The 13,929-nt window shown below is 31.5% G+C and overlaps 1 protein-coding gene across 4 annotated transcripts in view; it reads left to right on the top strand.

Moving 5' to 3' along the window:
* Positions 1-822: 822 nt before the first annotated feature.
* The window catches only part of LOC129965760 (eukaryotic translation initiation factor 4 gamma 3-like), a 54,872-nt gene continuing 41,765 nt past the window's right edge, over positions 823-13,929 (top strand). For 3 of the 4 annotated variants that reach the window (XM_056079918.1, XM_056079917.1, XM_056079919.1), the window contains exons 1-5: positions 823-933; positions 3,012-3,043; positions 5,577-5,801; positions 6,393-6,584; positions 7,505-7,601. In XM_056079918.1, coding sequence (XP_055935893.1) covers positions 924-933; positions 3,012-3,043; positions 5,577-5,801; positions 6,393-6,584; positions 7,505-7,601 — 556 coding nt within the window. In that variant the 5' untranslated portion in view covers positions 823-923. The remainder of the gene's footprint in view (positions 934-3,011; positions 3,044-5,576; positions 5,802-6,392; positions 6,585-7,504; positions 7,602-13,929) is intronic. The other variant, XM_056079920.1, reaches the window with a different exon arrangement.

Below are 13,929 nucleotides of genomic sequence, written 5' to 3'. Positions count from 1 at the left end.
TTATTATTGTGAAATAATTAAAATAAAGCACCAGTTCTCGGCTTTATAATTATTAAAAATAGATTGGTTACCAGACTGCGGGCAATTTACAACAGATTCTCCACCATTTTTTAAATTGTTGTACCAAACAAATACTGTTCTTTTTAATAAAAATCTTTAAATGTTTTTTTTAAACATTACGAATGCTTTTGTAGTAGAAATTTCTTTGCGAAAAAAAATTTAATGCATATTCTTCCCTCAGTTTGGAATTTCGAAATTTTAATTTGAAAGAATTTTACATAGTCTGACTCAGCATGGCCAAATCTATGGCCCTTGTGCCAAAAAAATCAAACCAATTTTCGCTCAGTAACATCCATCATTTCGGAAAAACAAGAGTGAAAATTCTTAGCTCAATAAAAATAAATTTATTTTCAGAAGATAAAGTGAAGTAAATTCTTGAATGTTGCCAGATCTTTACAGAAATCATAAAAATAGTGTGATAAAGACAAAGTGTGTAGACGATATCTAGTATAGATGTATTTTAAATGAAACATTCCGATTACTTTTTGATGACGATTACATATAAATCTTGCACTGTTTAACGTGAGCAAAATTAATAAATGTATCAGCTGTTTATGACTTTTAAAAAGGACGTATGGTGACTGTATTTTTTCTGCGTCTGCTTTGCCAAAAATAAAAGGAGAAGGAATGAAAACAATGATGAGATAAGAGTTAGTATCAAAACAGCTTTATTTCACGTGCTTTGCTTTTTTATCTTTTAGTTTCGGTTTCACAACGATTGTTTCATCCGCAAAGAAATCGCCCCCCCCCTAGATAAACTGATGAAAAACGAATGCAGCAGATGATAAACTATTGCTATACTAATATTTCAGAATAAAGTTTTAAATAGGTTCTTTGTAGGTAACTTGGAGGAAAACATATATATGAATTCAGGTAAGTTACATATTACATTTTACTAATTATGATTATTGATTTATAACAATTTTATACATTACATTTTTATTGATTTATTTCTTGTTGGAGTAACAGAGTTCGGTATTTTGCAACCTTAATTCATTCTTTTTAAAAAATGATCAATTTAGTTTCACATTTGAACAAATTCTTAAATTAATCCATATTATAATGATGTATTATGTGTTAAACTTTTATTATATTAACTTTGTGAAAATGTATTAGTTTGATTTTATACATTATGTTTCTAGATTACTTGACATTTACCTTGTACACAGTATTATATAAGCAGACTTTCATTATTCATAGATATTTTAATAGGTAAGTGGACGTAAAGAAATTTACAGGAATTTGATTAATCATACTGGATAAACTATTAATATTATTCTAATATTTAATAATTCACAGCTTTTGTAATTTTCAAAAAAAGCTTATTTATTTGGTAATAAGGTAAGCACTTTTTTTTAAACGAGCAGTTTCTGGTTCCATTTCATTATATTCCGTCATTTATTATATTGAACTTAAAAATAAAATTTCGTTGTACATGGAGGCTATGTAAGAAATAAAAAGAGTAAGTGCGTGGTAGTTTCTTCTTTTAACATATTGGTTCATTATTGTTCCTAACTTTGTGTATATATCCATCGACTGCTGCATCTAAGGACATGGACTAAGATAACTTTAGGAGAGAAAAAAAGAAAGAAAAGAGAGAGGGGAGAGAGAGAGAAAAGAAAAGAGGAGGAAAAGGGAAAAGAAAAACTGTTTTGTTTTTGTAACCTCAAATTGCATGCATTCGAAAACTGCTTGATAGGAGCCCATGGTTTAAACAGCCTTTGAATAAAATCACATTGTCAGGATATCTATCAATAATTGAATTAAGTGAATAATCATCATCAGAGTTCCAAAGGTAATCAGTGGTCAGGATGCAGCACTTTGCGCAGTGAAGGATCTCTTCGCCATCGGAGTGGAAATGATTAAAAAATGAATAAACTCCATACCATTGTTGTACACCCAAGAGAAGCATGAATGAGAAATTGACTTATACGGCAATTTCTCATTCCTGTATTTGGGGTGAGCTCTTGGGGGGGGGGGTCTTGAAGTGACTCCTCGCTCTGCCTAAACATTAACTGAATGACCATTGTCGCGACAGGGGAAGATATGTGCTGAAGTTGACATTTTAAAAATCATGAATGAAACATCCGTATCGACCACTTTAATTAAATTCGCTAACGTGGATTCCTCCATCATTGGAGTAGAGGTTAGTTTACCCCTTAACATTATTATATCTATAAGGAAAGCTTGAATTTGCGTACATATTTGGTAATTTTACATCGATTCTTTCATAGTCCTCACGTCGGAGTTGCGCTCGCCCTTCCGAAGCATTCAGGACAAAGTTGATTATCATTTAACTAAATTATGAATGATAATCGCCTCAGCAGCATGGAGGTAGGAATTTCAGTGGGAGCTCTAAGAACCATCATCGGCATATTATACGATGTCTTAGTCTGTGAATTAACAGATGTTTTGAAATCTTATAATATTCTTGAAAACAAGTTATTGACTTATAATAATCTTGTGTGTGTGTGATAATTTTGGAATCATGTCTATTCGTTTATTCATAAAAATGATTTTACACACACACACACACACACACATTAATTCAAAAACACAACGAGTTCAATGACTGAAATTCGACATATGTTTTTATCACCAGAGATGAAGATCTGTATTAAACTGAAGATGAAATCCATGCAAAAAGAAGTTGCGAGTTCTAACCGTCGAATTATTCGTGATTAGTGCACTAAGAAAACTCAGCAAATTAGTTCGACATCTCATCTTCACATCAGAATGGAAGAGCATTAGAAAATTGTGGACCTAAATGGTCAAAAGTTATAACTAATACCTATATCAAAATCAGATCAAAACTATGCTGTGTTATGTTTGCGAAAAAGTTGAAAAAAAAACCCATTTCGTCTTCCCATTAATTTAGCAAATAATTTGTGTTAATTGAGGGAGCATCTTTTGCTATATTATTCTAATTTAATTCTTTATAATTATTGCAGGTCACGCCGAGTTTAGTCAAGGGTATCATCAAGTAAGTAACAAAAGGCTTCACTGTATTTGCTAAAATCGGTACTTGTTGGTTATAACGGCAACCAAAACGCGCCAAGAAAAAATGTCATCAAATTTTAAAAATATACTCAAGTGCATTAATATAAATATAACAAATATGTACATAAGAATAGATCAAATCACGTGAGAATCATATACTATATAGTTTGACATTTGAAATAACCAAATTGGCGAAATGTTTTCTTGGCTCTTTTTAATCACTGTTAAAACCGACCCCAAAATCAGTGCCCAAAAACCAGTTTTAATTTAAATGACTTAATGAACCAGAGGGAGTTGTCCTCCCAGAATCTTTCTCGTATGCTCACTAATAAGTTTGTCATGTCAGAGAATGATTTGCATGGCACTAGCGTGCTACAGTTACGGAATATTAACTTTTGGTGTGAATTTAGCATTTTTACTGAATCTATCGTGTCAATCTGTAGCGAGTTATTTGGTGATTGGTCCTTGGAATGCCGTTAATAGTATCCAAAAATCGAATTTGTGTTTTAGACACGTTTTTCTCAATCGATTGAGACAGTTGGATTTGACTCAAAACTACATTTATAATCAAAAAATCCATTACCTAATATATTTGACAATTATTTTTGAATAAATGAATTCACATGCTTACGAAATTACAAACCGATAGATGGTCAATCCCTTGTTGGTTTTGGCTCAACATTTGACAGGCGTCTACACTACAGATGTTTAATTTCTTTATCGAACCATATCTATTTAGCTCTTTTCATTTTGGAGTTACGGTGTTAACTTATATTCAAATTGTGGGACAGCCGGACTTTCTCTAAGAAGGTGTTATCCAAAATTTTATCCAAAATCCATATACCAACTTTCAAAGGTCTTGCGCAAAGCGTTTTTGGGTTATCTTATCATAGGTAGACAGATGGGCATTTTCCAAAAATGTGTTTTTCCAACTGGTGGGCGGGAGTCTAAAACAAGGAAATTCGTCAAATTCTCGAGTTCGAATTTTTTGACGATTGCTATACTTTCTCTATGCTACAAATACGAGAAAGTAAAAATGTAAAACAATTATTTCTAATAAATTTTAAAAATTAATTATAACAACTAATTAGGATTATTAAATTCAGACGTATAAGTTTTTTAAATTCAAAATTATATATAAAGTTTAGGGATTGATTTCTAAGTTGAACGAATCTCTTTTGTAATGCAAATTCAAGATACGTGTAAAAGATTCAGCAAAGCCCATAAGATGGTAAATACAATCATAATTTTAAAAAAATATAAAGTAACAGTAAAAATATATTTAAAAGATAGAATTGCAAAGAAAATTTTATATAAATACTGATTAAGCATCGATTAAATAATATATTATGAATGGAACTATTTAGAATAAAACATAGCACAATTGTTGTTTAAAATGCATGGAGTAATAAAGAATTTTAGAGAAAAATAACCTTCGAAGGAATGTTCTCACAGTATTTTCATCAAATAAATCTTATTAAATTTTTTAAATTAAATTTAATATTTTGAATTTTTTCCTAAATGTTAATGATACTTTCTTATTAATTTTTAAAAATTTAAAAATTAAAAAAGTTTATAAGTTTAAAGATAAAAAATAAGAGATGGATTTTTATCTTGAAAATCGATAAGTAATGAAAGAAATTGGTCTTAATACGGGTTTGAATTTTAAAAACTATTCAAGGGAGACTCTTTCCGCCACAAAGAATCTTCTGCAGTGGTCAGTTTTCGTATATTAGCTGAATCCCGGATACGTATTGTGATCAAATAAATCTTTCTTATTTTTCTTATTGACCCTATACACATAATACGCCAGCAAAGAAAAAGATAAACAAACCCGAAGGTTATTCATTAGTGTTGCCACAAATAGTGTGTCTAAAAGTAGAGTTAACAAATAACATTGTTTCAAACACATTTGCTGTAAATTTGGTGTTAATTAAAGCTTTGCTTCTTTTTTCACCAATTCGCTGTTAATTGTTACGTAAATACTACTAAGACGTAATAATAATTTTTATTCAATGTTTCAAAAAACTTAATATTAAGTTTAAACCAAGAAACCTCCATGTTATAATGAAATATGGCAGCAGCAGTCAATTTCACCGGGGTAGCAGGATTAACTTTGGAATAGGGAACCTAAATATAGTACATAATCAAATATAATACTAAATCTACAAATATGTTTACATTCTCAAAATAAATATTAGACAAGTACTAAAAAAAAGAAAAAAAGACTTTTATCCAAACTACTCGGACAATAATCTGAAGCATACATCTTATATTTGTAGGCTATGTGTCTCATGAAAGTAATATCATGAAAGAAAAACTAATTGAAGCGAAGTGGGATATTGATCTCGGTATATGTAAAGAGATAAGAACCAAACACTAAGTGTTATATATATGAAATACATAGCTTTTAAAGAATCACTTTTCACATTTTCATGCATTATGTAGAATGAATTCTGATTTTGTCCTTTATTAACTGGTACATTGCATTCATTTTTGGTGTATCTCTCACTTAGGGATCCTATGCGTACACCACACCAGCATTATCATCAGTTGCAAGCAACTCTGGTCATGATATTAATAAACCAGTAGCTGCTGCCCAGCAAGCAATGTATTCTAGTGCTGGCATGCCTGTGCCATCACAGCATCACCAATCCATGGGAGGACCAATTGCATCTCCCCAGCCTATAATTCAACAAGGGCAACAGATGTCTAGAAACCCCACCATCGCAATGCCCACGGTAAGAAAAAGTTTATATGTAATTGTTTCTTATGCACACCTATCTAACAATCTGAACTGAAAAAGATTGATAATGATATTCTGCTGAATTCTTTAATGATATTCTGCTGAATTTAACTATGAACAAAGCACTGAGTTTTATTATATACTTCAAATAATTTTAAAAACAAGGAAAAATTTCAGTTTCAACTGAACACTTTCTAGGGTGTTTCTTAATTTTACTTAGTAACTGAAAGCAAACAACTTTTTGTCAAATAGAAATTTGAACATTTAAAACTTAAGCAATGTAAAAGGATGTAGGAAGGAATATCTTTTGTATTTATTATCTCCATTTTATAAATTGAAAACAAAATTTGTTTCTGTTTTATCCTTTGTGCATATGAAATGTTATATCTATATATTGTGATTTGGAATTAGTACGAATAATTTCATGGAATATTTGTTTTTCAAATCATTGTTGAATCGAATCAACAATCGAATGTTGTTGTAAAATTAAAATAAGTTCTGTTAAAATGTTCCTTAATTTCTGCATTATATCTTATATGATAAAATTTTATTCTATATTAATTGTTTTATTCGCTTTTTTTATTAGGCTTATTATCAAAGAAACAACGTCCCTCCTCGAACAATGCAGAGCATGCCTCGAAATCCTATAGGTGCAGTTGTCAACCAGCCTGGTCAACAACCGTCTTCTCAATATGCGCCAATGCCAATTATGGTTCCGATACAACATAATTTTAATTCGTTCCCGCCAACATTGGTCAATCATCAATTTCCACAAATGGTAAAAAACTTTTATTGTTGTAATTTTTCAACTTGTTGTAACTTAAAACATTAATTTTTGCACTTTAATTTTCTGTATTAATGCTTAGTGTTTTGGATTCTAGTTGGAAATGTAAAGATTGTTATGTATACTAATAGTTTGCAAGGATTGTGTAGGAATTGTGATCCAGTGCTTATGAAAGATTATTATATTGAATATTAGGATTGATTTATTATGATATCTTTATATATTGAAAGGCCATTAAGTTAGATATTACTGATCTTCTAGAATTGAAAAGATTATTATACAGTTTAGCAGGGCTTATATATAATATGTCTATAGAAATGGTATGGAAGTAATATCTTAAGTATTCTGATCAGTACTTCACTACAGAAGAGTTGAAGTTATTAGTGATTTTTGTCATACATATCATTTCTCCTGAATGAGGGGATTTAAATTTGAATTTCTTGATGGTCATTTCAAGAATTTAAATTCTTTTTTAAAATTGAATTTCTCTTTAAACTAAGAAAATTACAAATAGCAGTAAAGCAAAATTTGGAAGTGGTAGTGTAACAGATATAACTGTAAAACAACCAGTCACTGCCAAATAAAAAATAATTTAGAGAGTTACTAATTGACATGATTTTTAAATTCTAATTGACTGCTATCTTGGCTGATTGCTTTTCGTATTTAGATCATTATTATAAGAGTTTGTGCCTAGGTCTAGAATAATCCCTTTTCCTTGTATATCCTTGTTACAGTGGAATGCATTTCCTTTTATTTCTAGAATAGATGTACTCATGCTTGAATATTTTTTCCCCTCTCTCAAAACTGTCTAAAGAGTAACATGCAGTATTCCATCTATGGATATATGGGACTTTTTGTTAGGATCTGCATTTGGTTTTCTTGTGATCATTTTTAATTCTATCGTCTTCTTTCAGTACCAACATAGAGCGTACAATGCTCCTCAGTATCCTGTTAAACCGAGTCAGCAATACTTATGGAATTACAACACTCCACCACCTCAGAATTCAAATGGTAATAAAACAATTTTTGTATCAAACATTTGTGTGAGTCTTCGAATCGGTTTTTAAAACAAAATTTATAGCATTTCTTGTATAAAAAAGATATTGTATGACTCTAATATATTAGCAGTATTATTTGTTATCTTATGCACTATTATACCTATAAAGAATGGAATGAAGTGAATTGAATTATTATTTATCCAACATACAAATTATAACAAGAAAATAGTGGATTATAGGAACAAGATATATTAATTTTGATGAAAATTTGAAAGAAATCTATATTTTCTATATAGAAATTACTTACCTGATTACAATTATCTAGTTTGGTTGTTTCAAAAAGGGCATTTCCGGATTCTTTAAAGGACAAAAAATGAAGATTTATTTGAAATTTGATATCAAAATTTTATAATTAGATTAGTTCTTATTTGTATACTTAGTATATCGGGAATTTGTACTCTTAAGGAAAGATAATGTGTATGTTTAACCCTCTACATGATAAAACACTTTAGATTTAAACATATACAGGGTGATCAAGAGATAACAGGAGGTGTTCAGAGTCCTGTAACGTGCTATGTACTAGACGAAATATAAAAAAATTTGGTCACCATACATATTAAGACATGCGGTTTCAATTTATCAAGAAAAAAATAGTACCAAAAAACGCCGATAGGGAAAAATCTGACTTTGCGATCGAAAACTTCATTATGTAATTTGCATGTATGGGTACTTTGTGAAATGATATCGAGGATAAAAGGAAGGGTTGCCGGAATTTTTGTGCAAGAATTCGCACGTAGATGACGTTGTCTCTACGTGAAGTCATTTATAAGTCAAGCTGTTTAATCAGTGGGATGAAAATTCCAGTGCTGCTCTTCGTGAAAACCGACGGTTAAAAAAGTTACATAGAGAGCGATGAACATAATTAATTTATGAAAAATGGCTGAAAGATTTGAAACAACAGGAATCCTGATGTGCAACCAGGCCGAGGATGATTTCTGGTTGTGGGGCTACTTGAAAACTTCAAAGGCGTTGTGTATCAAGGACATGTTCCTGACATTCCTACTTTAAAAGAACAAATAACGTTACATGTTAGGCGAATAAATGCCGATATGCTGCGAGTCACCGACGAAAACCTCGTGTACCACATGTAATTAATTACTGGAACATCAGGCTAGTGGTCACCTTGAGTCAAATTTGTAAGTTGCTATAAAAAACGTTTTTTATTGGTATTTGATGTGTTGTTATTTTTTGGTTTCCATTGGCAGTTATCTATTTTTTTCTCACATTATGCACTTGCAGCGCCATGATTTCCCCTATCGGCGTTTTTTGGTTCTACTTTTTTTTTTATAAATCGAGACCGCATACTTTAATGTGTATGGTGGCCAAATTTTGTTATATTTCGTCCAGTACATAACACGGCACATGACTCCAAACACCTCCTGTTATTTCTTGATCACCATGTACTTTAAAAAATAGAAATGTGTACTTCAGAGTTTTTTTTTTTTTAATTTTAATAAAAATTTGTGATTTCTGCTTTTTTTTCCGTAATAATTTTCCAAAAGATTATTTCACTGAACTATTTTTTAACTATATTTTTAATGATACAAATTTAACTGCATGAAAAATTTTTCTGAATTCCAACAATTATTTTAGAAATATTTTTTTCATAACTTTTAATAATAAGTTTTATTGTGGTAATGGAATAAGACCATTTTCATCGTTTCATCAAATATTTAATTCCGGCAATTTTTTAAAAATATTTTTTGCTTAACTTTTAATTTTAGGTTTTATTGTGGTAATGAAATTAAAACCATTTTAATCGTTTTATCAAATGTGTGTGTGGGTGTGTGTGTGTGTTTTTGTGTGTGTGTGGGGTTTGTGTGTGTGTGTGTGTGTGTGTGATTTTCTTCCTCGGCTATGAAGAAGAGAGATTCTCATTATTATCTGCATAACATATACTATGAGAAATAGGAAAAGTGAAAAGGCATATCACACAGTTGAAAGATTAAAAGATTATTAAAGGGCATTAAAAGTTTTAGTTAAAAGGCATTTAAAGTTTTATGGAATTAGGATGTAATTAGACTCAATTAATAATGTTCATGTGCACAATAAACAAAAGGAGAGTGTGAGTATTAAAATAACATGGTATTAATACCTATCACAGTTTGACGCTTAAAAATTTTTATTGAAGGAATCATGAAGCTACATATAAAAGATTCGATTAAAACTAAACACAATCGTTGTATATCAATGCTCATTTTCTCCATCTCAACCTCCTTTCATTTGAAAGTAGAATCTGGCATTATGTAAGTTGCCATGGCTGCGTATGTGCCAGCTGTTAGTCGTTTACGTCACATGTATGCTATATAATGGAAAATTCTTTCGACACTGTTAAAAATTTTCCTTTCTGTTCTTAGTTAATCATTTGCTGTAATGTATTCGTGTGCGTGTTGCTGTATAAATAAAGGCTTTTGATGTTTTGCGATATTCGCTATGTAAATCTCCAATAACAATCAAGATTTCTGGCAAATTAGCTGGTCTTGTAAAGCAGCTAGTTAAAATATCATTCTCAAGATATTAGATAATTATCAAGCAATTATGTCTCTAGAGGTTTTCAGAACAGAAGATACAATTTTGATTCTATACCTAAAGTTTATCCTAGGTACTTATCAGTTTATCATGTGGAGGAGGGTCATCGTTTTGAGTAGAATTTCTTGTTCCTTTTTCATTTCTGTTAATAGAAGTGGGTACCGCTATTCTTTTTTTAATAGTACAATCCTGGCTGGCATGACTACCACTGCTCTTTGTGCCCAATGTGAGGGTTGAATTTACAGTTTCTTGCGTTGTGGTAAAAACCCTCACATTTGAAGCACATCGTGGTTTTATTTCTGCATCTATAGGCGTCAACTCGTATTCTGAAGTACAGAGGGATTTCAGTTTATATATTCAGCTTGTTTGTTTGTATAATGTTTTGAACCTTATAGGGTTTTTCTTAGTTCAATCAGGAACAAAGGGTATAGAGATTTATCTTGGTAGCTCCTTAATTGATAGAGTCTCAAAACTTGAAAATTCGATTCCGACAGCTCAGCGGATATTTTATTTATCAGCGTCAACTTTTGTCTCCATCATCAGAGACTTTTAATGACTACTTTCATGAGACGTTCATCTAGGGTTTCTGTGACCACATACTCTTGTTCCTTTTCGGTTAAGAATTTTATAACTTTCTTACGGGATTCTTCATTTTCGTGGGAGATCTCGACGTATCCATTTATAAACTGGTTCTCGGTTCCTGGGTATAATTTATTCATTACTAATAGGATAAGATTAGATCCTATGTCAGCTTCACATTGATGGGAGAAATTTTCCTATCGGGGTATTTTATCTAAAGTTTAAGATAAGATTGCGTTTAAAATAGCAGCCAAATAGAAATTAGTGGTAGTTAAAAATATTTTTCTTAATTGTATTCATTTTCAATTAATATGTGTCTTCAGTGTACCCAATTGTTTGATCACAAAATTTGCCTAAGAAACTGTAAAAACTGTATAAATTATTTTACGTGAAAAAGAAATTCATAAAAATCTCTATAATTTAATGCCTCTGCAAAAAGTTTTGTTATAATTTTTTTCTCATTATTGAATATACAAAGTCATTTGAGTAAAAAACGAACGAAAAACGGTATTACAAACGAGTAATTGTTTGAGCCACTGTAAATTAACATTATTCAAAAGAAATTTTTGAAACTTTTAAACTGTGTAAAAATAATTTTTGTATGAAAATATTTTCGCATATTATTGCAAAAAAAAGAAAACAACTCTTAAGATCTAGTTTATCTTTTAAATGATTAAAATTCTAATTCATTTCATTTTAAAAAAATCGCTAATATGTACTCATTCCCACCCTCCAAAGTATATTTAGAACCAAAATTGGTAGCTTCAGATACAGTGGTGTGGCCTGTAGAATTTTGCAAATCACAGGCCGACAGGCACACACACTCGCATAGAGAGAGAGACACACACACACAAACATTAATTTTTATTATAAGTCAAGATACACTGAGTGGCCAAATTATTATGACCAACTCTTCCAACAATGTTGGACTTCCTTTTGCCCTAGATATTACATGGATTCTTCGAGATGTTGGTAGATGATGAATGTAGTATGATGAATGTGACACCATATTCGATGAAATACATTTCCAATTCCTTCAGAAGTGATGTTACTAGAGCCAACTCCTGATGCCTCTTTTGATCTCATCCCGCATATTCTCAAATGGTTTAAGATCTGTTAAATGTGCAGGCCAACTAAGCCACGTGAAGATTCTGTTGTGCTTGTCGAATCATCTGCGGACAATTCTGGCTTTATGACAGAGGGCATTTGTCCTGATGGAAGCATCCATCCTCGTCAAGGTATACCATTATTAAACAGGATGTACTTGATCTGCGGTATGACTAATATATCATTGGGCATTCAAACATTGTCCCACAGTAATCAAAAGACCGCTTCAGTGGCAAGGAAACATTCCAAAAACCGTAATATCGCCACCACCAGCTTTAAATGTTGTGCCAATGCAATTGTGGCCATACCTTGAAGCGGTTTTCTCCATATTCGCACACTGCCATCTGACAGAGGGCATTTATCCTGATGGAAGCATCCATCCCCGTCAAGGTATACCATTATTAAACAGGATGTACTTGATCTGCGGTATGACTAATATATCATTGGGCATTCAAACATTGTTCCACAGTAATCAAAAGACCGCTTCAGTGGCAAGGAAACATTCCAAAAACCGTAATATCGCCACCACCAGCTTTAAATGTTGTACCAATGCAATTGTAACCATACCTTGAAACGGTTTTCTCCATATTCGCACACTGCCATCTGAATAGTGTAGTTGAAAATGCAATGCATCGGACCATATGACCTTTCCCCAATCATTTACTGTCCAATTCTTGAGTTCCTTGGCGAACTGGAGACTTGTTCAAGGCAACTAGTAGAGGTTTTCGAGTAGGTCGGGTGCTCCCAATTCCACGGGTAAGATGGTAGGGTTCTTCTATACATGATGTAATGTATAGCGAAAAATTTATTTCGTGATCTTTGCAGTTGCACCCTGATTAAGATTTTCGGCAATTCGACATAATGTAGTTCTTCTATTGAATTGGAAATTCTGACACGTCTCCTTTTCGATCGAAGATTCAATAGCTTGTGACAATCACAAACCTGACGCTGAGATAAGGTTTTCTGCTTAATAGTCCCTTCTCTATAATCATTTATCTCTTCTGCTTCAAGCACCTGCAATCGCTCCGCGTTTAAACTCAGTTAAATGATATTTTTTGCCCATTTACTCATAATTAATACAATGCAATAAATGCTTCACCTTTCATACATTCCTTTTTCATAGCTATCTCTCCGTCTATCGGCAACAACATGAAGTTGTAGCTGATCTGCGTATAAGTTTCATGTGATCATAATATTTTTGCCACTGAATGTATATTCTATTAGCATAAAGAAATATGTCGCAGTTTACATTATTTCAGTTTAGAAATTAGATTACATTTTTAAAAGGCTGGAAATTTTTTATGAATTTTAGGGGAGTTGATAGAATTGCTAAATAAAATGAATGGAAAGGCGTAAGAATTCTAAAATAGTATGAATTATAAATGTATGAAAATTCCGAACCTAAAAATATTTTGCTGATGCCTTTATTAAGACGAAATTATTATAAAGTATTTAACTACAGTTTTCATCGACCAATCATCCCAGTGAACCAGTTGCCATCAAAAGTGGATACTAAATAATAATTTCAGATTCTCTTTAAATCGTCCATTTACCCATGCTATTTTTAACTGAACATCTTTTAATTCAGACTGTCAGAATTTTCCATCGAATAAAGAAGATGCTGCTAGATTTTCCTTTTCTAAGGATTATTGTGGCTCCAGTCGCCACAGCTTTAATATGCATGCGAAAGTATAGTCCAAAGACGGTCAACTTTTTGACAAGTTTAGTTCAAAACTTGATAAGAATCTGCTTTTGAGATGTGCGCCATTTTTTATTTATCTAGCGAACCATTTTTTATTTATTTTTACGTATTATAGTAATCGAGATCACTTATACTTGAACAGCAAGAAAGACAAACTTCCTCTGAAAAGATTTTTTTTTTTTTTTTTTTTTGAAAATTGATAGAAACTTGCAAATTTATTTGTAAGTTTTTATACAAAATTTACCAGTTTAGGTTAAAATGTTTTTCAGTTATTATGCTTACAGACAGACATAATGTCAAAGATGTGTGTTTTGGTCCTAAAGAGGCTTGGAACGAGAAAATTTATTAAAATCTTGAGTGCGGA

This window comes from Argiope bruennichi, chromosome 4 (genome assembly GCF_947563725.1).
Source record: "Argiope bruennichi chromosome 4, qqArgBrue1.1, whole genome shotgun sequence".
Lineage (NCBI taxonomy): Eukaryota > Metazoa > Arthropoda > Arachnida > Araneae > Araneidae > Argiope > Argiope bruennichi.
This window is presented reverse-complemented; position numbering and strand designations above follow the sequence as displayed.